The sequence below is a fragment of the Chelonia mydas genome, chromosome 8 (assembly GCF_015237465.2).
Source record: "Chelonia mydas isolate rCheMyd1 chromosome 8, rCheMyd1.pri.v2, whole genome shotgun sequence".
Lineage (NCBI taxonomy): Eukaryota > Metazoa > Chordata > Testudines > Cheloniidae > Chelonia > Chelonia mydas.
The window spans coordinates 100,374,728-100,401,666 of record NC_057854.1 but is presented as its reverse complement, the minus strand read 5'-3'; the positions used below and the strand labels follow the sequence as shown (position 1 = coordinate 100,401,666).

The 26,939-nt window shown below is 42.0% G+C and overlaps 1 protein-coding gene across 5 annotated transcripts in view; it reads right to left on the bottom strand.

Annotated features, from left to right (window-relative positions):
• The window catches only part of MKNK1 (MAPK interacting serine/threonine kinase 1), a 37,679-nt gene extending 12,667 nt beyond the window's left edge, over positions 1-25,012 (bottom strand). For 2 of the 5 annotated variants that reach the window (XM_037906517.2, XM_037906520.2), the window contains exons 1-8: positions 24,732-25,012; positions 21,425-21,487; positions 13,522-13,627; positions 9,095-9,196; positions 8,129-8,226; positions 6,409-6,488; positions 5,099-5,172; positions 387-491 (exon numbers count right to left, since the gene is read on the bottom strand). In XM_037906517.2, the coding sequence (XP_037762445.1) occupies positions 387-491; positions 5,099-5,172; positions 6,409-6,488; positions 8,129-8,226; positions 9,095-9,196; positions 13,522-13,627; positions 21,425-21,487; positions 24,732-24,737 (634 nt within the window). In that variant the 5' untranslated portion in view covers positions 24,738-25,012. Of the gene's footprint in view, positions 1-386; positions 492-5,098; positions 5,173-6,408; positions 6,489-8,128; positions 8,227-9,094; positions 9,197-13,521; positions 13,628-21,424; positions 21,488-23,982; positions 24,070-24,537; positions 24,601-24,731 lie in introns of those variants that run through there. The other 3 variants (XM_037906518.1, XM_043552915.1, XM_043552914.1) reach the window with 3 other exon arrangements.
• Between the last annotated feature and the right edge of the window lie 1,927 nt (positions 25,013-26,939).

Below are 26,939 nucleotides of genomic sequence, written 5' to 3'. Positions count from 1 at the left end.
AAGCCTTTAGGCTGGAGAACATATCTTACTGTAAAACTCAGCTGAATAGAGCTATTCTGGACAAATATTGTGAAAAGAATCCAGGTAAGACTGAAAGGAGACTGCAAAAAGTAAAAGTAGTTCTGTTCCAATAGTCATCACATACTGGTTTAAGCCCCACACAAAAACAGACCTAACTTTCGATATTAATTCTCCCTGGCTGGTGATTTCCAACAGGAGATACCCACTTAAACACAACTCTAACTAATAAATGTTTGGGAATTTGACATGACTGGAAAGGTTAGCAAAGTTAATGCTTAATTCTGAATATTTATGGATTAATTTTATAATCTGACATGTAGAACCTCAGTTAGGAGCACACAGAAGGGTTTGTTGTTATTTTTTACCTTTTGTATGCAGAAAATCCAGAGCAGACGCAATGTCTCTTACCACCCTGCTGGCTTCCCGTTCATTAAAGTGCTTTCGCTTTTGTATGTGGGCTAGGATCGAACCTGTGAAAGTGACAAGCAAACAGAAGAAGAGACTATTTGAAGCAGAGCTACTGAATGTAAATACTGCAAGTATCAAATACCAAAGGCCCTGCGTATATTGGGATTGGAGTTGTGTTAGCTTCAACCTCTTTGTAACTAACACAGGTCTGATCCCAGTGTGAACAGTGCTAAAATTTAGAAGATTATTTGTAATTACATTAGAATAGGATTTCACACTTGCTCAATTAACACGTTACATGGGTTTTGTTTCGTTCGGTATTAGTTTATATTTTTATGGAAAACATGTAAATGTAACTAGTAACAAACATTAAAATCCTCTGTCTTTGATTATTCTTTGGATTAGCTTGTTGGTAACTAGCACATTTGGACAAAACTCAATGACAGAAAAAGGATATAAGGCAGCATACCTGATACACAGTTTTGCGAGAGTGAAAATCTAGCATGTTATAATGAACTGAAAGTGCACAGGTTTCAGAGTAACAGCCGTGTTAGTCTGTATTCGTAAAAAGAAAAGGAGTACTTGTGGCACCTTAGAGACTAACCAGTTTATTTGAGCATGAGCTTTCGTGAGCTACAGCTCACTTCATCGGATGCAAGTGAGCTGTAGCTCACGAAAGCTCATGCTCAAATAAACTGGTTAGTCTCTAAGGTGCCACAAGTACTCCTTTTCTTTTTATGAAAGTGCACAGAAGATACCCACTTCCTACCAAATCAGGGTATTACTGCAGATATGCAAATATTCTCTGTGTGTAAAATACCACTGGCCTGGTAGTGAATTTCAAAAACGGATCTAACCATGGCCCAGCACCTGGATTGCTGCTGAACGTTTGCTACAGCACAGTGGGACTATATCTGCTGTGGTACAGAATGATGTGGGTGTCATCTAACTTTGTATAACCTATGCTTGACTGATGAATATGTTGCTGTAGAAGTCAAACACACACACACTTGTCGTCCCTCAGTGCCAAAAACAAACCTCTTATTTTAGATATGCATCAAAACTTCCACTAAAGTCAAGGTGAGATGCTGACATATTTGGGCAGAATGTCCCCCTCTGTGCTTGGAATCCTGAACAAGACCTTTCAGACACAACACTAGGGAACGCAGATCAACTTTCAGACAATATTAGTGTCCTTTTAATACAGGATAAAGACTTTTCCCCACATAGGTTTACATTTTCCTCCAACATAAAATCTTTCAAGGCTTACAGTTAATGTTCCCCACTAGGCTCCTACCATATTAAGTGGCGCTAAACGCCTTTTCTTTTTTTCCTCCACACACTCAGCATGATTGTTATATTTACCAGAAAGATCAGGCAGTGAGGACGAAGGACAAATTGCCACCTCTTGATATGAAATCCTTGAGGCAGTGGATGTTTATACACTGAGCTACTTCAGCCCTATTATTTTGAATTGGTAGATGCCCAGGAAGGAAACCTCACATACTGTACTATGTGGAGGGTGATGTTCCCCTCCCGCATATTTATCCATTAGGCAGCTGCTGCCACTTTTGCAGAGTGGCAACCCATACGAGAAAGGGACATGGCTGATCAATGGTGAACACAGTCAAAACTAAGCCTATGGTAACTAGGCAATATTTACAGAGAAAGCAAGCCTCATTCTAGCTTGATAGAAGGATACAAAGACTCTTGGAGCATTTGAAGTAGCGTTGCAGGGCCTGAGGAAGCCTACTCTCAGTACATATTTCAATCATGCACAAGCTCTACCTTGCTAATGGCAAGGGCTTCTAGTTTGCTAAGCCTTGCCCCTTAATAGTCTACTGTTCAGAGGGTCTTCCCTGTAGAGTTGTTAGATATATCTTTAAAAAAGCAAATCAGCTTTCTTGTCTTTTTCGTCCTTGTGGAAAAGGGCCAATAAATGAAATGTTCCATGTTATTTCAGGTATCAGTTTCATTCAGCAGAACACAAATATTTTTTTAAAGTTTATTTTAAACTTTCTGTTTCTGTATACAGATAGTCTGTTAGCTCTTCTCAAAACAGGAATTAGACTGAATAGTGGTGAGAACACAATCAGATAGTTCCTTGATCCAGTCCACACAGAATGCGTGATTGAGGGAAAGCCACATGTGGGAACCTGGTCATCCTCCAGATATTACATATTCAGATTTATGGATTCCAAGGCCAGCAGGAATCCCTGTGATCATCTACTCTGACCTCCTGGATAGCACAGGCCATAGAACGTCTCCACAATAATTTCTACAGCAGTTCTCTTAGAAAAATTGCCTGTGATGGACAAGCCACCATGGTCCTTGGTAAATTGTTCCAAAGGTTATTTACACCTTATTTCTAGTCTAAATTTGTATAGCTTCCACTTCCAGATATGGTTAGACCTTTCTCTGCTAGACTGAAGAGCCCATTTTTAAATGTTTTCCATGTAGGTACTTTTAGACTGTAATTAAGTCACCCCTTAATGTTCTCTTTGTTAAGGTAAACAGATTACGCTCCTTCAGTCTATCACGATAAGGCAGGTTTTCCTATCTTTTAATCACTCATGGCTTTATCAACGTTCTTCTTGAATCGTGTACAACAGACCTGGACACAGTATTCCAGTTGCAGTCACACTAGTGCCAAATACAGACATAAAATAATCTCTCTACTCGTATGCAAGATTCCCCTGTTCATTCACCCCAGGATTGCACTAGCTCTTTTGGCCACAGTGTCATGCTGGGAGTTCATGCTCAGCTGATTACAGTGACCCTGAAAAAGATTTGGGGGTTGTGGTGGAGAGAGTCCCCCATCCTATAAGTATGGCCTCCATTTTTTGTTCTTAGATGTATACATTTACATTCTGATGTACTAAAATGCATATTTGTTTGCTTGCACTCGGTTTACCAAGAGATCCAGGTCATTCCGTATCAGTGACCTGTCCTCTTCATTTTTACAATTTCCCCATGTGTGGCATCAGCACTGATAAAATTTGTTATGTATACTGTATCATTTGTTCAAAGGGGACTTTTGAGAATGGAGAGAAAAGGCTTTTAGGATGCTCTGGAATGAATGAATAATGTGTACTCAAAATTCAATCTTGTTCCACTTTCAGGTGGGTTAATCATGTAAATTAAGAAGAAAAAAAAGCTAAATTTAAACATAAGCAATTTAGACATTTTGTTTAAAAGCTCCAAGGCAAAGACATTAGTGGTAGTTGAGAGTGTTTAACCAATTACCACAGTCACAGTAAGGCATGACTGCAATAGGAAAGTGCAAGTTATGCAACCCTCTGGCTAACTGCACAACCACATAGCTTGGACAATGAAGTCCTATACAAATATATTTGTAAAGTGATGTGAGAGCTGAATACAACCTTGCACATAAACCAAATTATAGTCAGAGGGGCCAGACACACTGCTGAGGACAAAACCAGTATCTGATGGAGTATATGCAGTGTTGCATGTCAGGCATAGGAAATTAGAGATTCACCCCTAACTCACATTATTTCAAGTGCGTTTCAATGGTACTAGTTTAAATACACAGATATAAAACTTACACAGAGTTCAGATCCCAACCTCAGCTGGGGATGTGGGCTGAAGGAGAGAGCCCCTCTTGTAACTCATAAGTACACCCACACCCCTACCCAACTGATACAGGAGCTATACAAACAGCCCCTTTATTACACTCTGATAAAATGGGTTACAAGTTATTCGGGAAGAGCATGGAAGGAGGGAGGGAGACAGAAAGGGGACTCATGCTTTCAAAGCATGCACTTAATGTAAGACCGTTCCCATCTTCTATTTGAGATAAGCCTTATTTAATTAAACTCGTATGGGAAGACTGCAATTCCTGCAAAAAAGACAATTCATCATCAAAGAGTTTTGGGACATTATCATCAGGCAGCATTTTAAAAGGACAAGAGAAGCATCTTACTTTTTGAAATATGTCATTACTACTGATGTTTCAAGGGAAAATTTGTATCTAGTGTTTTGCTAAAGAACACATATACCCCTAGCACTGTCTCCTGTCAAGCACCACTTTTGCCTGACTAGCAATGGCAGAAAGCACACTCCCTTGTGAGGTGGTTAAGGCATCCTCCTTACTAACCCATCAGTTTCCATGTTATTGAAAACCAATGCCCAAGCATGCTTAATTGGACAAGTCCTTAAAAGACTCATAAGCAAGCTGTTATAATTCAGTGTTCTAAGCCAGAAGCAAAGTATTATTTACAACAGTTCCCCATAGCCTTCCAGAAAAATAATAAGTCACTGAACATCTACATCATATTATTAGGATATAAAATGCTGCCACAGAGAGTGCTGTGTCAATGTGACAGCGTGACATCCGGAGGTGTCTGGATCTGCTAAGATCATGCAAAACATTTCTGAAATTTCATCCTATTTTCCCCCTTTCCCTATGGATACTATTTGACTTGATAATTATACTCCAAATCTTCCAGCCTGATGAAGTTGAACATTTCATTTATTTAACTATAAAGCAGATGATCAGCAAACGTATGATCAGCTACATCAATATGCACCTTAACATGCATTTAAAATAAATCCTTCATCCTGTTTTAAAGAATTCTATTTAAAACACTGAGACAATGATAGATCAAGCTAACTCTTAATAAAAATGCACAAATATGATGTACAGTACCTCCTCGCAATTTCTCAAAGACAAGGTAATACCTTGTGTCATCTTCAAAAAATTCTATTAGCTCCAAAATGTTCCTTAAAGAGAAAATAAAAAACAACAAGCAAACAACGGAAAAAGTGTGTTAAATATATTTATATATATGCTAAAAATATGAAGTGCTAGAAGTAACCAAAAAATGAAAGTACTAATTGAGAAATAGATTATTTTTGTAGCCTGTGGGATTAAAAAAATTGTATGTTCACCTTACACGGGTCAGATTCCACTACTTAAATTTCACATCACTGAAACAAAGCAGTCTACTAGGCAGGGTTATAAAAAGAGAACAGCTGAACGGCAACGGAGAAAAACGGCAACGGAGCTGTAATAGTTTGCAGTTAATAATTTGGAACAGTGTGTCTGTCCTGAAGGCAAGAACAAAAATAATTACTCGCCATTCTTCTCCTCTATAAGTCATAGAGTGGAACTTAACACTGCTTGAAGGAGACAGCAAAATCTATCTGGTAGACTTTGGGCTCAGTGTGATAACCAACAGGTCACAACTAAGTGTTGCTTAGCTAGGCTGTGTTCATTGCGGCAGAAAGTATAAACATCCCTTGTTGCCTTAAGAATTACAAACACACAAGATCAGTCTGCGTTTAAGTAAGCATGAAATTCATACTTGGCACGTTGTCATGAAAGTTTCATTTTTTAAATCACTTACATATTGGATGCACATGCATTGTTAGGTGCATACCAGAAATGGAGATACGACACGTCCCTCAAAGAATCTAACAAGTTCTACCAGTTGTTTTAGAAACGGCCTTACAAAAGAACTTGTAACACCAGGCAGTATGAAAAAGATGCTTAATGAGGTGGTCATTCTTTCAGTTGCCTTTGATAACTCAACATTATCTCCATTCCTACAGTATTTCCATGGTTAAATGTGTTTGTACAGAGCCTGCCACAGTGGAGCTGTAATCCTGCTGCTGAACTAATAAATAATAAGGAACACCAATATTAAGATAATGGTATCTAAGTCATTTCAGACAAATATGGGACTTTAAAAAAAAAATTATTGGAATGAAAGCCATTTAACATTCAAGCATATTACCTCCATGCTGATCTGGCTGCTAATAAGAGTTTTAAAATTTCATTCCTCCCCCAATATTTTCTTAAATTTTCAGATAAAATGTAGTAGGCATGTGAGTTACACACCCAAAACACTAAGGCTAAATTATAATTGATATGGGGGAGAAAAATGCACTTCTGTCTCTTCCTACACCAACAGTTCTGAGAGACACCTCCTAAAGACAAAAATAAGCAATACTTACTTGTTACCCTGGCATTGATACAATGTTTCTACTTCACGAAAAACACGACTCCGACTGTGTCCGGTATTTTTCTCAATTATCTGGTAAAAGAATTGGAATCTATATTTAAAAATGGCTCTGCGGCCCACATGTACAGTTCTGGCTTTGGGTTCAGAGGTCCTGGGTTCAAATCCCATCATGCCCTGTCCCAGGGAAATATCCATGGCTTGTCTAATTTCACATGTGAAGGCGTTAGTCATAGCACTTAATGCAGCACTGGGAGGCATTCAGATACTACAGTAATGAGGGCAATCTAAGAACTGGAAAAGAGGAGAAAAAGGGACATTCAAAACCCAATGACCACATTTTAATTTTATGTGGCCGGAAAAGGAAATCCTTTTGAGTTTTTACAAGAAAGAGTTTTATGGCATGACTCAAATCTAGCAACCAAAAGAGAAGAATTGGTTATTACAGGCATCTAATGACGCAGTTTTGACTTCATTCCAAGATGAGAGCTGGTTAGTTAATGCAATAACTTAGTCAAGTGTGATGCGTTCACAGGTCTGAGCAAATCTTTGTTAATACCAGGAAGTTGCAATACAGTTTCGCACTTCAGGTACTGCTCAGTGGTAAAAACAAAAGGGTGAGGACTGGAAAGGCAAGGATGTTACAAAAAAGTTCCAATTAAACGATAGATGTGTGCGCTGGAAGCTTGTGAAGTAGCTACAGGTTGTATCACTGGCTACACCCAATATTATAGTTTCTCACTTTCACAAGCACAAAATTCACCCATAAAAAAGGAAAGCTCAGAAGCCAGTATCATCGGTGAGGTATGTACCTTAATGTAGTTTATTCATAAAATTGTTAATGCTCTAATCTCAGTTTTTAACTTCAACAAATCAAAAGATAAAGGCTTTCAGTATCTACAGGGCCAGATTTTAAAGAGGCTTCAAAACCGCTTCCATTTTTGTGTCTCCAATATTGTGTCACAAGTGATATAGTGTTTAGACAATCAGGTAGTGAGGCGTCTAGATATTACCATTTTCACTTGCAATTAATCACTGCCTCAAAACTACAGGAACAAAATGTTTCTTTCTAAAAGCTGGTCACAAATACTCTATAATCCCAAGGCTGGTGCCATTAAAGAGTTTGTTGCATCATAGCATTTACCTTTACCAAGGTATTTCCTATACTTAGAAGGGGAAAGAGCAATAAATGTAACTATAGTGGTTGATGGTACGCTCTGTACACTGAGCTGCTCTGTCAAAAGCTCACAGCTATTTAATAGGCCACCCTGGACTACCCTCCAATCAGAAAGATTGGAGCACTGTGGCAGATGACAAGCTATTCAAACAAGTTGAAGAAAAATGCTTCCGATGGACCTTTTTGCCTCCACTTTCATAAATTAAAACACCAGCTGTTAGACTCCTCTGCCTTTACCTTTCCGTCCTATTTTGAATGGAATTCTAACCATTACATGGTACATTATTGTGTGAACTCTGTCCACTGCTAAAATATTTCAGTTCATTCCAGAGAGGGCATGGTACGGAATGTCTATCAATGCTACTTATCACTAGAACTGACTTCTCTTTTTTTGGGGGGGGTGGGGGGGAGTGTGAAATAAACAGAGCTCTATGTATTCCTTACTCAATTATTGAAGGTACTCTATCACTGATTCAGTGTGAGGAACAAGATATGCAGACACAAATGAAAACACTCCCTCCTTGAATACTACACTTACTTTTACTGCATATTCTTGCCCATTTTGCAGACTAACAGCACCTTGAACCTTGGCATATGCTCCCTCACCAAGGAGCTCAGCAGTCAGCTTGTACAAGTCTGCCAGAAAAACAGCACAAAGCAAACATTAGCAGAACTATTTTGGTGAATTGTAAAGACAAGCTACTGTTTTGATGAACACCCCTAATACAACAGCAACCATGAGAACTCCCTTGGTAATAAACTGGGGAAGTTGCACTTATGCAGCATTATCACTTAGATGCATCAGCTTTACTTACGCTTCAATTTTTATCTGTTCTGATCGCCACCCAAACAACATGGAAATGGATTTCCTTGTAGGAGTGAAACTGCAATCCTATTAATATTAGAAAGTGTTTCTAACTCAATGAATGCTGGAATCTCAACCACTTTTCCTATGTTCTCAGTATCTTACCTAATTAGGGATTCGAAGATTAAAAACAGAGGGCTGATTTTCTAAAGAGGAAAATGTTTCATCATTTCTTAATCAGAAAATGCTCTAGGTTTAGAAATCTATAGAATAAATACTGCCTGAATTTAAATATTAAAGCTAAAATGATATTTAGGGTAACTACCTCAAGTTTTTGGTTTTCACTCAGTGCTATTTTCCGCACAGGTTTTTTTTTTTATTGATCAGTTCTAAAATGGTTTATGTACACATTACTTAAAACAGTTTGTATGCAAATATTCTCAAAAAACAAACACTTGTTTAGATGTTCTGCACCATGCCCATTCTAAAAACAAATTTACAATAGAAATATAAAGGCAAAGAGCTCACTGCAAGGCATAAAGGCACCGAAGACTAAAGGAAACAAGTGATGAAGAAATAAAAGATGAAGCCGTGTTAATTTTCACTGCACTGGTGAACAACTGTTTCGCTTAGAAAATTGAAAGAGGCCCAAGAGGATACAGACATTATAAATCAGAGGCACTGCAAATTGACACCAACCTTCAAACTTCCCTGGGAGATGGTCTGTGGCTCTGGTCCTCCTTTTTTTCTTTTTCTTTTTGCCGTTATCTACGATGGTGAGAGGCTGACTGCTGACCATCTCTGTGTGGCAGAATAAAGGCAGCGTAAACAAACCTACCCTATGTTAGGAGGAAATCAACATGGGTTGCATATGTGCTCTTAAACTATCCAAAATGTTCACTGCTTTTCTTCATCATTACAGGCAGAAATCTCTCCCCCAAAATCAGAAGGAAGCAAAAAAAAAAAAAAAAAAAAAAAAAAGACAAGACAATTTGGATGCGAATTAAACACACACATGAAGTAGTACTGGTTTGATAAGTTGGACAGAAATACAAGCAATTAGCATACAGCGACAGGGAAAGTAGCTCCTACTCCTGCTACCATGGTGTATACTAAGTCAGCCCTGCAAACAGCACTGCTCAGACTGCTGCAAGAGCCACCAGCATGCCTCCATCACCTAATAAAGATCCCGATGGTTAGCAGGATTCACAGCAAGTACACAGGTGTTGGCAGAGAGCTACAACGTTTTTTAATACTTTTTCAAGTCCTTTTGTTTAAAAAGAAAAGGGGTTCCCATAGCAGCAATTGGGAAGTGGGGGAGACAAGGAACAGGAAGGCACAGAGGGCACGGCTACACTTGCAGATATAGAGTGCTGAGAGTTAAACCCACCTTCGGAGAGCGCAGTAGGGAAAGCGCTGCAGTCTGTCCACACTGACAGGAACAAGCGCACTGGCGTGGCCACATTTGCAGCGGCATTTGGGAGCGGTGCATTATGGGCAGCTATCCCAGCATGCAAGTGACTGCAACGTGCTTTTCAAATGGGGGCGTGGGGTGGAGTGTGTTGTGTGTATGTGGGGGGAGAGAGAGTGGGTTTTTGGGGTGCTGTAAGCATGCTGTCTTGTAAGTTCAGACCCCACTCCTCTCTCTCACTCAAAGCAAACAGTAAAAGTTTGCTTTTTCTCTCCGAAGGAGCTTTCACGCAACCGGCATTTCTGCATTCCTGCCGTCAATTTCACAACAATGACAAGAGTGGCCACTTGACTTAAGGAGATTATGGGACGTTTCTGGAGGTCAAGCAGAGCGCAGTAATGCAACCCCTCATCCACACTGGTGCTGTGGAGCTCCAGCTGGGGTGCAGCGAACATTATTCCACTCACCGAGGTGGAATACCAGCAGCGCTGTAGCCGCAGAGTCAGAGTGCTCTACGTGCCTTGTCAGTGTGGACGGGTAGTGAGCTAGGGCGCCCGGGGCTGCTTTACTGCGCTGTAACTCGCAAGTGTAGCCAAGCCCAGAGAGTCTCAGACTGGTGGGAAAAATGGGAGAACATAGACTAGACTTGTAAAGACAATTAAAATACCAAATCAGACTACTATTCCATTTCAGCTCATTCCCCAGCTCTGACAGTGGACATGCTTCACAGAAATGTGCAAGCCATAACAAACAATTATGCAATAACCTGTCCATAGGGGATGTTTGTTTCTAAACGCAGATCAGTGGTTTGCTTATGTCCTGAAACACATACCCTTTTTACATTTTGTTCTCATGTTATGTAACTGTGGATTTTATCCCTATCAGTGTCTAGTCCTCATTACCTTATTATGCCTTTGTTTGGACTCAATAACCTCACTCACTCTCTACCATTAATTTGCACTGTGTACAAAAAAAAAACCAAACAAACCAAACACCACACATCCTCTTGTTCTTGTACTATGCGAATGGGTAACTAGGAGCACCAGATTTCCCTTTTCTATGCCATTCGTTATTTCATATACTCGTATCATGTCCCCTTTTATTAGTCTCTCTAAACAGGCCTAATCTTTTCATTGGCTCTGCACGTGTAAGCTTTTCCATGCCTCTAATCATGTCTATCCATGCTGACAGATACCATGCTAGCTAAAATCAGTGTTCAAACAGATAAGTACTGTTTTGCAATAACCTTGTCAACATTTTCCAGAATTCTTGTAGGTAGGATTCCTAAAGAATGAAATGCAAATAATTCACTATTTTACTTTACATAAATAAAAAAAAAAAAATTTAAAAAAAAACCCCATAACATGCTGCTGTGTTGTGCCACAGAAAACAAATTCCTGTAGGAGGTATAATTCTAGCATACTGGCAAAAGGAAGCAGAGTAGAAGTTAAGGAGATATTGTCAACTTAAATCTTTTTTTCTTAATTAACCAATTTTTAAAAAGACTCATTTCTAATGAAGCACCCAATAAATAATACATCTTTTGATTTATTATTGATTTTAAAATAAGGGTTTTTCTGCTCTCCAGTGATGTTTGTAAAGGTCTTTTCAGAATAAGAAGCTATGCAAGTTAAGAGTAAGATAGACTACACAAAGTGCTGTCAAAGGCACAAAATAAGATGAAATACAGAGAAAAGCATTTTTCCTGCCAACACCTTTCAGTGATAGTAATTATGGGAGTCACTTATAACTGCCATATGTTGTGTACAAAATTTTCAGACTAGAGTGATTTGGAAATTGGTGAAAAATCTGTGTCGCTTTAGTGCCACTCATTGAAATACTTAATGCATCACTCAAAGCCACAATCATCTTTCAGTCTCTCATCTTCAGATCAATGTTACTTTAGATACACCCCAATGAGACTAAAACCTAAGCTTCAAAGAAATGCTTCCTCACACCAGAAAGTAAACTAGTCATTTAAATGTAACCTGAATTAGTGAAAAGTTGACACTTTCAACTTGCGTTCTGTACTAAATTTGTGCAGAAACAGGGACACAAGATTTGTTAATTAGCTTTTTGTTTGGCCTGTGATCTGATAAGGATACCTCTGTATGAGGACACCTAGTTTCCTTTTCTTAAAGTTGTTTCAACAGAAAGGAGGAAGCTTGGTGCAGTCTTGTTCTCATCAGTCACTCTGTTTTGATAAACCACCCCTACGTTTAAGCCCAAGTAAGCCCAAGTAGCAATTTGAATGACATGAGAAAACTCCTTTATCCCAGCAATCTTGTTTTGGGGTCTCACCTCCTTAATGGAGTATACTTTGGAGTAAGTGTTAAGAACAAGCCTTCACACTTGTAAGACTTGACAGTTAATGGGAACATTCAACTATATCACCCATTTAATGGTAATGGTTTCAGAGGTTTAACCTTCTCCCTCAGACATGACTCCCCCATCTTCCCAGCAGTTGATCCTGGGCCTGGTATTGGAGGGTCTAGAACAGGGGTTCTCAAACAGTGGGTCGCAACCCAATTTTAATGGGGTCACCAAAGCAGGTGTTGGCCCTGGGCCCTAGCAAGTCTGAAGCCCAAGCGCCACTGCCCGGGGCTGAAGCTGAAGCCCCACCGCCCAGGGCTAAGGTTACATGCCCGCTGTCCAGGGCAGAAGCCCTGGGGCTTCAGCTTTGGCCCCTCCCCGGCCCAGGGCGGTGGGGCTCAGTCTTCAGTCCTCCCTCCTGGGGTACTGTAGTAATTTTTGTTGTCAGAAGGGGGTCACAGTACAAGGAAGTTTGAGAACTGCTGGTCTAGAACAATATAGACTAGCTCCTGCTTCCACTGAAATCAATGGGAATTCTTCCACTGACTTCAGCTGGAGCACTCTCAGGCCTTCTGTCAACAGTGAAAACAAAGACATACTATGCCCACTGACAAGAGATGACAGAATCTGAGAGAAACTAGGATTCAAACTCTCATTTTCCCTTCTGTTGGGTCTAGGCATTGCAGCTCTCATTCGAGCCAAAGAGGTGAAGCTCTCCTCTCTAGGTGTAATACAAAAGGACAACGGAACAAGCTAAGGGGAGAACACATTTTGTAGCAGCAAGTCTACCTGAGCCTCAAATACTGCTGCTCTTGTAAGTGCTAGGGTTGGCAAGCTGGCCGGCCGGCCTGGGGTTAACAGTTAAGGTGTGTTAACCGACAAGACTGGTTAACCTTTTACATCCCTAGTAAGTGCCTACACACAGGTAAACTTGCTTAGTATTAGAGCCAATGTTCAATACATACAATATTTAAAGTCCTCCATGGGATAAGTCGAGAAAAGCCTTCTTCCACAACTATGGCCTCCTACAACACCTACGTTCCACTGGATCAATGAATCCACTGACAAGAAGAATGGCACTGACATGGGTGCCAAAGACAGAATTTCAGAGAGGAGGGAACAAGACCACACAACACATTACCAGAAAAGGTAAAAATGACCATAGTTTTGCATTAAGTTCTGGACGCAGTGAAACCTAACTGTCGACACAGCTTCCCCACAAATAAGTACTCCTCTCTCACATATGCAAAAAACCCAAACCAAAAAAAGCCTTGATTCTATTCACCTGGGTTGGAAAGACAGGGATATAAAATTATCTTTCTTTAAAAGAAATCCTGTGGGGCATTTGGGTACTACAGCAATGGACACCAGCATAAGAACTTGAGAGAGAAAGAGTAGATACCTGGTCTGCGTTGGATTGACTTCACTGCAAGAAGGGAGTTTGGGTAGACAGGCTGATTACCATTTGCTTCAAAAACAGGACTTGCTGAAGTAGGATTATTTTGTAACTAAAAAGAAACAAAAGCATATTTAGATTCACAAATCATTTACCTTTGTTATTTATATTACAATAGTGCCTAAAAGCTCTGGAGATTGGAGTCCTGTTGCTCTAGGTTCTCTACAGACACACAGCAGAAGTAGACCTTGCAATCCAAAAATAAGCATAGAATCATAGACTCACAGAACATTAGGGTTGGAAGGGACCTCAGGAGATCATCTAGTCCAAGCCCCTGTTCAAAGCAGGACCAATCCCCAACTAAATCATCCCAGCCAGGGCTTTGTCAAGCCTGACCTTAAAAATCTCTAAGGAAGGAGATTCTACCACCTCCTTAGGTAACCCATTCCAGTGCTTCACCACCCTCCTAGTGAAAAAGTTTATTCTTAATATCCAACCTAAACCTCCCACACTGCACTTGAGACCATTGCTCCTTGTTCTATCAGCTGGTACCACTGAGAACAGTCTAGATCCATCCTCTTTGGAACCCTCTTTCAGGTAGTTGGAAGCAGCTATCAAATCCCCCCTCATTCTTCTCTTCTGCAGACTAAATAATCCCAGTTCCCTCAGCCTCTCCTCATAAGTCATGTGCAAAGCAGAAAGACTGTTTTCCCATGGGGAGCTAATGCACAGTGAGCTTAAGTGAACTGCACAAGGTCACACATGAAATCAGTGACAGACCCGGGGAACTGAACACAGATCTCCCAAGTCTTGGGCCAGTCCTCAAGCACAAAGCCAACTTCCCCCAAGGAAATTTACTATCCTGTTTAGATGACTAGTACAACTTCTCACTCTCCATAGACATGTACAAATGAGAAAGCCAAGAGTCAGAAAGGCAACCTTAGCATACTCTGGGACAGATCCTCAGCTGACACAAAATTGCCATAGCTCCATTATCTTCAATGGAGCTACAACAATTTATATCAGTTGAGTATCAGCACCGCACTCTCAGCGCATTCCTTACGTTATGTTCCAATTGCCACAGCATCAAGGGATAATGATTAAGGAGAATCTCTCACCCCACCTCCCATCCGAAAATGCCCTGGCTGCAGGCACAAGAGTCTCCAAAATGATCACTTAAAGACATACCTTGCAACCAATCTTGAAGGCTCTGACAAACCATGAGAGTGAGCAAGCAATTTCTACAGCTAGGGATTTTCTATCGAAAAGCGGGGCCACCAATGCTCAATAATATATCCCTAGCAACCAACAGTCAAATAGCCCCAGATAACTGTCATGGTAAGGCATGGAGAGAAAGAGGAATACAAATAGTAATCTGGACCCAGACTCTCTGGAGTTTCATAGATGATAGATAACCAATGTTCTGAATTTCACCTGGAAATAAATCAAAAGCCAATGCAGAGAACAAATAGCTGGCATCACACACACTCAGCCCACCGAGGTAAGTAGTTAAATAAGCATGACAATACACTGGACAATAGAATTTCACTACAGTCACACGTAATGGGTGGAAACAACTGAGAAGACTCCCTTCCAGAATTGCAACTCACTAAGATCCTTCTTAAGACTTTTTCTAGCCAGGGCTTAAAAATTCATATCCTGTTTCCGCTGGCCGATAAGCACCAAACAGGTGGCCCTCCCTGGTAGAGTAGTCCAGGTATTCTAAATAGAATAAAAACTTTTCTTCCTGGGATTTTGGTTTGTTTACAGAGGCCAAACATTTTCAAGCCAGGTTGCATACAGCTAAACTAAAATCCAAAACTAGGCACCTGAATAGAAGTGGCCCGATTTTCAACAAGATGCTGAACAACTTGCAACTCCCACAGAATTCCACCGCTGTTGTTTGGGCTCCGCACTTTTGAAAGTCAAGCCATATTTTGACACTGAGGAGCCTAACTTGGGGCATCCAGAATTAAATCTCTCAGGAATTTTCAGCCAAGGCCCTTCCTTCCCAGAAAGTTACCTACATAAGTCACAATTGCAAGTGTCAGCCAAATAGGACTCGCTTAGCAGGTGTTGATCTTACTGCAACATGCTAACTGGGTGAAGTCACAGAAGAATAATACTACTTTGTTACAAACACTTGCGAAAAGGCTTAAGCACAGTGTATTATAGGCTGCCAAATGTGGAGAAATGAACTGGTTCAGAGTGAAAAAAACAATTAGAAATCATACTATTCATTACAGCATTGTGTTAAATCATGTCTCTTGCTCCAGTCAAGTCAACTGTTGCAACATAGAGTAGGATTCACAGATACACATGTGACGGGTTCGGTCACAGAGACCCCAATGGGGCTGTCACCTGACGTGCTGGAATTACCTCTGAACCTGTTTTCCCTGCCAGCCTGGGACTCCAGAACTCTGTCTTGTTGTGCCAGACATGCTAACCTGCTGCAACACAGACCCAGGTCTGGTCCATGCCCCCAAAGCTGCAGATTAACTAAAAACTGCTCAGCAGGTTACTTGTCTTCAGCACCCAGACACCCAGTTGCCAATGAGATCCAAAACCCCAAATAAATTGGTTTTACTCTGCATAAAGCTTACACAGGGTAAACTCAAATTGTCCGCTCTCTATATGGACAGAGAGATATGCACAGCTGCTTGCTCCCTGTCATAAATATAAAGGGAAGGGTAAACCCCTTTAAAATCCCTCCTGCCCAGAGGAAAAATCCTTTCATCTGTAAAGGGTTAAGAAGTTAGGATAACCTCGCTGGCACATGACCACAATGACCAATGAGGAGACAAGATACTTTCAAAGCTGGAGGGGGGGAAACAAAGGGTCTGGGTCTGTCTGTGTGATGCTTTTGCCGTGGACAGAACAGGAATGGAGTCTTAGAACTTAGTAAGTAATCTAGCTAGATATGCGTTAGATTATGATTTCTTTAAATGGCTGAGAAAATAAGCTGTGCTGAATGGAATGGATATTCCTGTTTGTGTCTTTTTGTAACTTAAGGTTTTGCCTAGAGGGATTCTCTCTGTTTTTAATCTAATTACCCTGTAAGGTATTTACCATCCTGATTTTACAGAGGTGATTCTTTTTTACTTTTTCTTCTATTAAAATTCTTCTTTTAAGAAACTGAATGCTTTTTTTCATTGTTCTTAAGATCCAAGGGTTTGGGTCTGTGGTCACCTATGCAAATTGGTGAGGAATTTTATCAAACCTTCCCCAGAAAAAAGGGGGTAAGATTTGGGAGGATTTTGGGGGGAAAGACGTTTCCAAACGAACTCTTTCCTAATAATAACAACAATACCGGTGTTAGACGTTTGGTGGTGACAGCGAAAGTCCAAGGGCAAAGGGTAAAATAGTTTGTACCTTGGGGAAGTTTTAACCTAAGGTGGTAAAAGTAAGCTTAGGAGGTTTTCATGCAGGTCCCCACATCTGTACCCTAGAGTTCAGAGTGGGGAAGGAACCTTGACACTCCCCCAGGTATTAATCACTTACTCTGGGTTTACTAATGAACAAAAGTAATTTTATTATGTATAAAAAGTAGGATTTAACTGGTTTCAAGTAATAACAGACAGAACAAAGTCAGTCACCAAGAAAAATAAAGCAAAAACACGCAAGTCTAAGCCTAATACATTAAGAAACTGATTACACGTAAAATCTCACCCTCAGAGATGTTCTAATAAGCTTCTTTCACAGACTAGACTTCTTCCTAGTCTGGACCAATCCTTGCCCCGGTACAGTCCTTGTTAGTTCCAGAAGACATCTTAGGTGGAAACTAGGGGTTTTCTCATGACTGGCAGCCCTCCTTGTCCTACTCCAACCCCATTTGTAGCTTTGGCATGAGGCGGGAATCTTTTGTCTCTCTGGGTCCCCACCCCTCCTTCTACATGGAAAAGCACCAGGTTTTAGGTGGATTCCAGTATCAGGTGACATGGTCACATGTCCTGTGAGATCCCAGCCTCCATTCTTCCAGGCCCACAGGTACTCAGGAAGGTTTTCAAGTAAACAGAGCCGTTTACAGGTCATTGATTCTGAAGCACCCTTAAAACTTAATATGTTTACATCTTATTCTCCTAACTCCAGACATAGAAATAATACATGCAAACAAATGGGATGAAAACACACAGTAGATCATAACCTTTGTAATGATATCTTACAAGAGACCTTTTGCATAAAGCATATTCCAGTTGCATCATATGCACACTCAAGCATATTTCCATAAAGCATTATGGAGGGCAACATTACAACACAGAAGGAAGATACTCGTTTCAAATTCCGTCAAAGAAAAGGCACTGCTATTGGTCACTTATCTATATTAATAATTTGACAAATCACTCTAGTAATTAAGATTGCCTGTGGGTGGTGTAGGGAGTGCCTTAGCTATCATAGTTAGCGTTGAACTTTGGTGACCTAAACAGCATGATGAAAAATGAGACAGAAAAATATCTCATACATTCTTGACGAAATGTACTAATTTAATATCTTTTGGGATGAAATTCTGAAAATCTACATAAAGTCTGAGTAATCTGGCTCTGTCAAAAGGTAAATGTGATAAAGTCTACCATGGCCAGCTGCAATCCAGCCCAGCCATAGCCATAATGGAAGTCTAGTGACCCTGGCTGCAGGGGGTTTTGAGCTGCTTCATCAGCATAAGAATGAGTCCAGTGGCCTGCCCTCTACAGTTCCTCTACAATGGCCTCCACACTGCTTTTGATCAGCCATCTTCCAAGTGTACACTGAATGGCGAGGCCAACCCTATCGCTGCTCAGCTACCCACCTCTCTTGCAAGGTAACCATGGGGTTTCTGTGGCATGGAGAGTGAAGTCCTCTCACAATGGGTCAATCTCACACTTTTCAGGCTAGCATAGATTGATTTTTAAAACGGATTCCTCTCATCTCAAATCTGTGGTTACATCTTCATTGATACCTGTTGGAACGCTGTTAGAGAACATAGTGGAATATAGGACAAAATATTTGCTGCTTTTAAAGTTTAAATTTCCTCTTGGGAGAAGGTCATGCACTTTTACCACAGATTTTTCTGCAGTGGAGATATCTCTATATTAACAGACATTTATACATCTTTTTAAAAATGTTCTCAGAATATCAGCCAGGTAGGCAAGGGTAATTATTCCTATTGGCCCGGTGAAGAGGCAAGCAAAGTAAGCTTAAGTGACTTGCACAAGATAATACAATAAGTCAGTTAGCAAGGGCAACAAGCAAGACTTGAGGCAACTTAAAAATAAGATTGAAAACTATCCAGTTTATTTATTTGGGGGGGGGGGGGGGGGGGGGGGGGAGGGGGAGGGGAGATGGGAAAACCAGTGACCTGGCTGCACTCAACTGCAAATCAATATTAGGGTTGAGAAGGCATAACAGCAGCCAGTGTTTCATTCAGCAGAAAATTAATATGAGAGGGTCAGTCTCATGCAAGGGTTCCCTGGCACATCAATTGCTTAATGCATTGAGGATCACCTGCTTTCCAGTTTCCTTCAGAGAAGTAAATACGTTGGACTAACAGGAAAGGCTGTTTAATGCTACTGATCAAGGGAAATAAGCACTCATTGATAAGCAGTCTTCATCACGTTTCAGTAAGAATTAAGTTGCAAAGTTATTTTGGAATTCAAGAGGAGTTATTTAAAAAAAAAAAAAAAAAAAAAGATAACAGTAATAGTACTTAATTTGACTTAAGCAAGTCAATTTCTCTGAATCTCAAATCAGAATGTTGTTGACCTGGTTTAAGTTACAGAAAAAATATACAGGGTAAGTCAGTTTTGATGGCCACTTATGAAAGACTAGCATTATGGTTTTTTTCTCCATTTGATTGCTTAGGGAACTCTTAGTGATCTCAGAATGAATCATCAAACTCTAATTTGGTCAGCTAATTTCCTATTACTCAAATATAACCAGAAATGGAAGCTTTCTAGGAAGTGGTCTTTGGATTTTTGGTTTCCTTTTAAAATTTTCATGCACCTACAAGAGTAGTTTATTTCCTGCTCTTAAGAGACTCACTCAAATCAGATATGGTATTTCTTACTGGAAGTCAAGCTATAGAACATACTTCCTTCCTTAGGTCATGTCTACACCAGCGAGCTTACAGCGGCACATCTGTACCAATGAAGCTGCACCACTGTGAAATCGCTTGTGTAGCTGCTCTATGCCGACAGGAGAAACCTCCACGAGCAGTGGTGGCTATGGGAGAAGCTCTCCAGCCTACATAGCATTGTCCACACCGGCGTTTGTCGGTGTAACTTGTGTCACACAGAGGGGTCTTTTTTTCACAACACAGAGTGACATAAGTTATAGCGACAAAAGTGGTAGTGTAGACAGCCCTACCTATAGTTGCTAATTTACAACCAATAAATATTTTAAGTATAGAAGGTAGAAAGTGATTTTTCCTTGTATTACCTTTCTGTACTTTTAATTCTGATTCTTTAGAAAGAATGAACCATGTTAAACTCCATCTTGAATGAAGTTGAACCATGTTGAACTCCATCCCTCCAACTTTATGGTATACTGCCTCAATCAAGCAGTAATGATCTTTTCTGTGGTGTAAAGGAATTCTCCCTTACCATAATTAGACTCCTCTTCTAAAAACAAATTCTATCATTTGTATATTCCAATAGTTTTACATTATGAAAGTTCAATGTTCTTTACAAAAAATGAGAGGTTTAGTTTAGCAGTAAGTAGTGACTAAAATATTCACTGACAGAGTTTAGACTTGCTATAGATGGAACAATTTCAGTTTAGCATAGTGACAAATTACAAAGGTTCCTGAAAGCAACACATTAATAGAATTACCATTATTGTCAGTAGAGCAACTCTGAAATAATATGTAATGTCCCTCTCTGACAATCCTAGAGTTTAAATATTGTAGTTTTCAAAATACTGGGTATTTTAGGTAAAAGCCACTACTGGCTTTGTTTTGCTTGTATATAAACTAGTAAAGATAGATGGTATTTCATTTCAATACAAATATTACTAATAGCCAAATATCCATTTACATTTGACAATTTGTAACCAGGCTAACACAGCTTTACCTTTGTCATAACTAGTTTTCAACTATGGAGTCACAATGGCTAATCAATAATCAAGTTAATATTTAAAACTGAGTATTAATTTAGTATCTGACCTGAAAATTTTCAGTTTAAGGCCAACCAGCAAGATTTCATATATTTTGTTCCAATCATTTGCAGTTTAGTCACCAAAGTTTTTTTTTTTAAAGCCCCCAAAGCATCTGGAACTGGGAGAAAGTCAAACATGGTACTGAAATATATTTTTTTTAAAATTAAGTCTAAATTTACTAGAGAGCCCACTCAAACTTTGCCATACTGATATGAATGATGCCTTTTCTGCAATTTGTATTTTTTAAAGTCTTTACTCAGTTAAAGTTAGGGTTAATCCGAGCTGTAGCCCACATCACGTGTACAAACAGACTTGCTACCTTTGAGCCAGTTCTCATACTACAACAACTTGTTTTCATTCACAGAATTCTTTCCACAGACAATCAGAACTACAGACATATAAAAGGAGCAATGCCAAAATATTTTTCCAGTAAGGCACAGGCTCTAGCTAGGTCTACACTTAAACCACTACAGCGGCACTGCTGTAGCATTTCAGCATAGCCACTCACTACAGTGACAGGACGGGCTCACCATAGTTAATCCATCTCCCCCAGAGGCGGTAGCTAGGTTGACAGAAGAATTCTTAAGACTGCTTTTAAAGTTAATTTTAAAAGCAACATTTTAGTTAAGAGTTCTTAAACCGTCTGCATACTGGAACAAGTTTTTCTCCAAAACTGAGAATATACAACTTCAGAATGCATGCAAGTGTCAAGGCACATGGATCAAACATAACGTGAAACTTGTCAGCAGTAAGAGTGACGTTAATACTCTATATGCTTTACCTTAGAAGAACAGAGGAAGTTCTTCAGTTCCGCAATTTTATTTTGCCTCACAATATCCGGCATCTAGAAGGAATAAAGAAGAACTTATTTTTGAAGAATGTCAAAGTGCATTCCCTACTTCCTCAGTCATCAGAACATGCACTGAAAAACCCATATGAGCTTCTATATGTAGTTTCTTTATTTGAAAAAAGAAATTTTTGCTTTTAAGGCCATTTAATTGAGCATAAATATAAAAATATTTTAATCACGACTGTTTTAAATTACATGTACAAGAGCTCCGAGCATCAGAGTGGATAGGGCTAAGTTTTGGCTACTGAACAGCCTTTTGAGATAGTAGCATACTTCCATGCAGGAGTTAACAACAGTATACTGTTTCTGTCGTGCATTTGCTGTGATTCGTCTTATACTGCTTTAAAACGACACAAAAGATAGAATTTTTACCAGATACTAAGAGATACCTGCATTGAAACTGGACAGCCTTTCAACGTGTTTCAGAGGGTTTGCAATTCTTATTTTTAAGATAGAAGAAAAATATAGTAAATACTGAACTCCAAGTAGCAGGGATTAAAATTAGTGTTGTTGATTAACCGCAGTTACCTTGTGCGATTAACTCAAAAAAAAATTAATTGCAATTAATTGCAGTTTTAATCACACTGTTTAGACAATAATAGAATACCAACTGAAAATTATAAATGTTTTGGATTTTTTCTACATTTTCAAATATATTGATTTCAATTACAACATAGAAGTATACAGGGTTCATTTTATATTATTTTTTATTACAAATATTTGCACTATAAAAACAACAAAAGAGATAGTATTTTCAATTCACCTCATACAAGTACTGTAGTGCAATCTCTTTATCATGAAAGTGCTGTTTACAAATGTAGGGGGTTTTTTGTTACATAACTGCACTCAAAAACAAAACAATGTAAAACTTTATAGCCTGCAAGTCCACTCAGTCCTCCTCCTTGTTCAGCCAATCGCTAAGAAAAACCAGTTTGTTTACATATATGGGAGACAATGCTGCCTGCTTCTTATTTAAAATATCATCTGAAAGTGAGAACAGGCATTCGCATGGCACTTCTATAATCGGCGCGCTGCAAGATATTTAGGTGCCTGATACGCTAAACATTCATATGCCCCTTCATGCTTCAGCCACCATTCCAGAGGACATACTTCCATGCTGATGACGCTCATTAAAAAAATAATGCATTAATTAAATTTGTGACTGAACTCCTTGGGGGAGAATTGTATGTCTCCTGCTCTGTGTTTTACCCGCATTCTGCCATATATTTCATGTTACAGGACATGTTCGTTTTAAGAACACTTTCACCGCAGATCTAACAAAACACAACGAAGGTACCAACGTGAGATTTCTAAAAATAGCTATAGCACTTGACCCAAGGTTTAAAAATCTGAAGTGCCTTCCGAAATCTGAGAGGGATGAGGTGTGGAGCATGCTTTCACAAGTCTTAAAAGAGCAACACTCCGATGCGGAAACTACAGGACCCGAACCACCAAAAAAGAAAATCAACGTTCTGCTGGTGGCATCTGACTCAGATGAAAATGAACATGCATCGGTCCACACTGCTTTGGCTTGTTATCAAGCAGAACCTGTCATCTTCATGGACACACGTCCTCTGGAATAGTGGCTGAAGCATAAAGGGACATATGAATCTTTAGCATACCTGACACACAAGTATCTTGCGACGCCAGCTACAACAGTGCCAAATGCCTGTTCTCAGTTTCAGGTGACATTATAAACAAGAAGTGGGTAGCATTATCTCCCGCAAATGTAAACAAACTTGTTTGTCTGAGAGACTGGCTGAAAAAGAAGTAAGACTGAGTGAACTTGTAAAGGCTCTAAAGTTTTACATTGTTTTATTTTTGAATGCAGTTATTTTTTGTACATAATTCTACATTTGTAAGTTCAATTTTCATGATAAACAGATTGCACTACAGTACTGTATTAGGTGAATTGAAAAATACTGTTTCTTTTGTTTTTTACAGTGCAAATATTTGTAATCAAAAATACATATAAAGCACCGTACACTTTGTATTCTGTGTTGTAACTGAAATCAATATATTTGAAAATGTAGAAAACATCCAAAATATTTAAATAGTATTGTATTATTGTTTAACAGTGCAATTAATCACAATTATTTTTTTAATTGCTAGACAGCCCTAATTAAAATATCTAAAAAAACAGTAAATATTTATTTTAACAGTAAAACATAGGGACAGGTATATTTCCCCATCTCCCTCCCCCATCAAAATATATTCTTAATAGGAAACATCAATTTGATCACAGCATGTCTTGCTATATAAATTACAGAATACCCTGAGTTTGATGCTCTCAGGGAGTAGTTATACACGAAGCAATAAGAGTCTTCCATGTTGTTTTATGTTGCAAAGATGGGGCTCCAAGACTTGAAGCTCCCTCACATAGTCCTCAGCTCCCAAATGTTCAACTATATTGCTGTACAGTTTTATTGTATTGCTTCTCAAGTGATAATACTAGGATGCAGATTTATAGCTGTGGACGCAAAACACACCTTCAAAGAGTTGCTATAGTTCTGGAGACTTTTGTTGTTGTTGTTACAGTGCACACTGTACTTTCAGTGAAGCCCTGGATGCTTATCTCAGAACAAAAGCCGAAATTCTCCAAGATCAGAAGAAAAACCGAAACCTTAACTCGGCTAGCAGAGCCCAGTGTTACCCAGAACGGTTGCCAGCTCGAGTTCCTCGCCCAGGGCACTCGAGCAAAACTCCCCCTGGAGTTCCACCTACTGCCCCAGGCCCCAAACCGGGGCGCCCCGGGGAGGGGGGGAGATAAGGGGTGGGGGAGGGGACCCCGGCACCTCCACCGGGGCGCCCCGGGGGGGGGGGATAAGGGGTGGGGGAGGGGACCCCGGCACCTCCACTGGGGCGCCCCGGGGGGGGGGGGTAAGGGGTGGGGGAGGGGACCCCGGCACCTCCACTGGGGCGCCCCGGGGGGGGGGGATAAGGGGTGGGGGAGAGGAGAGGGCCCCGGCCTAGGGGGGATAATGGGTGCGGTAGGGGAGGGGACCCCGGCCTGTGGGGGGCTTCGGACCGCCCCCCCCCGTTACCTCCATCGCTGCCGGAGCACGTCCCTCTCAGTCACCTCGCCAGGGGGAGGGGACCCCGGCACCTCCACTGGGGCGCCCCGGGGGAGGGATAAGGGGTGGGGGAGAGGAGAGGGTCCCGGCCTAGGGGGGGATAATGGGTGCGGTAGGGGAGGGGACCCCGGCCTGTGGGGGGCTCCGGACCGCCCCCCCCTTACCTCCATCGCTGCCGGAGCACGTCCCTCTCAGTCACCTCGCCAGGGGGAGGGGGCGCCGCTGGCGACTTGCCCTGAGGCCAGGACACCGCCGCAGAGGAGGCTGGGAGGCAGCAGCTCAGCGCAGGCGCACGGCGGACCGGAGAGCGGCGCCGCAAGTCAGGTAAAGGGGGTGGGGGGGGTGGAGATGTGCGCAAGCGCACCGCGGACAGGCGGGGAAATCGTGCGCAGATGCAATCGCTGGCTGCAGGGCAGGGCGGGGGCGGGGAGTTGCTCAAGTCAAGGCGCTCTGAGGGGAGCGCGGGAGCGGCGCGCAAGCGCAGTGCATCCGGGCGGGGAAAGAGGCTGGGGGAGGAGCCCACCGAAGCCACAGGCCACGCCCTCCCCGCAGCCTGTGGGGCCCGGTGGGCTCTGGGCCCGGGCAGCGCCCGCCCCGCCCTGGGCTGGCAGACGAGGGGCGGTGGGGGCCCATCCCGGCACAGGGCCGCTCCCCGCGGGCTGGGTGCCCCAAGGCTGCACCACGGCTCTGCCCCGCCTGGGCCGCGTCCCTTAACCAGCCGCTGGGCAGCCTCGCAGCGGGCTCGTCCCCTCAGCCTAAGCCGCGGGCGCGCAGGCCCCGCCCTGCCCTGCCCAGCCGTGGGGTGAGGCCCTGGTCGTGGCTGGAGGTGGGGGCTCGGGGGTAGCTGGGGAGGCTGTGGCTAGTAGGCGGGGGGGGGCTAGTTCTGCTAGGGGGTCCATAGCCATTTGGGGTCAGGCCAACGGTCCGTCTAGCCCAGTATCCCGTCTGCCTACGGTGGCCAATGCCAGGTGCCCCAGAGCAAGGGGGACCGACCTGAGCCTCAGAGGAGCCAGAATTTACCAATGTCCATTGCCAAAAAGCCCCAGTAATACGTCAGCTGCCCCCCATCAGCTCCGTTCCCAGCGCCTCCCACCCACTGGCAGCCCCGCAGATCAGCGCCTCCCCCTCCCTCCCCGCACCGCCCGCTCAGCTGTTTCGTGGTGCAGGAGGCTGGGGGTGGAGTGGGAGGAGCGAGGGCACGGCCGGCTAAGGGGAAGGGGCGGGAAGGGGTGCAGTGGGGACAGGGCCTGTGGCAGAGCCAGGGGTGGAGCCGTGAGCACCCCGTGGCCCATTGGAAAGTTGGTGCCTGTAGCTCCAGTCCCGGAGTCGGTGCCTAGACAAGGAGCTGCATGTTAACTTCTGAAGAGCCGCCTGGGGCTCCGGAGCCCCAGGTTGGCCACCCCTGCCCCAGAGGGAATGAACAGAACAGGCAATCATCCAGTGATCCATCCCCTGTCGTCCAGTCCCAGCTTCTGGCAGTTGGAGGTTTAGAGACACCTACAGCATGGACTTGCAGCCCTGACCATCTTGACTAATAGTCATTGAGGGACCTATTCTCCATGACCTTATCTATTTCTTTTTTGAACCCAGTTAGACTTTTGGCCTTCACAACATCCCCTGGCCCCAATAGGTAGGAAGTGCTGAAGCTCTCTTTTAGGGGCAGGGAAGAACTTCTGGGGCTTCTGGATAGCTCCCGGAGGAGTCTGTAGTGGATGCTAGGGGCAAGGGGCTCTTAGCCAATCATTTTGACTATGTCCCCACCCACCTTTACACCCTGTCATTGGCTCCCTTTTCTGTATCAAACATAAGCTACTTGTCTTCACTCCCCACCTTACGTATGCTTTCCTACTTAGTATCCACAGGTCAATTTGGCCCATGATGCAAGCCTCCATGGCCCACCTGTTACATTTTGAAAGAAGCACCTTTGTGCTTTCTCCCATACTGCCCTTTGTGCTGGTCAAGAGTGCCCTGTAACCATCCACAAAACCAACTCATTGTTCTCCTTCAAAACCCTACTTAAAGCTCTTCTTTGCTGTGAAGCCTACAAAAGATTTGTCAATGGAGAGGCTGCTGTCGTGCAGAGACCCATGCCTTTCATCTTGACAATATAGTTTCTTTGTACTCCCTTGTCAGTGTTTGTATCCATCCATTGTCTCTTGTCTTATACTTAGATTGTAAACTCCTTAGGGCAGGGATAATCTCTTGGTTCTATGTTTGTACAGAACCTAGCACAACGGGGTCCTAGACTGTGAGTGGGGCTTCTAGGTGCCAGGACAGTACAAATAAATAATGAGGCAGCCTGTTACAGCTCAGAAGTGAGGAAACCTGAGACCAGTATTGAACCTGATACCTTGACCCAGATCCTCAAGGGT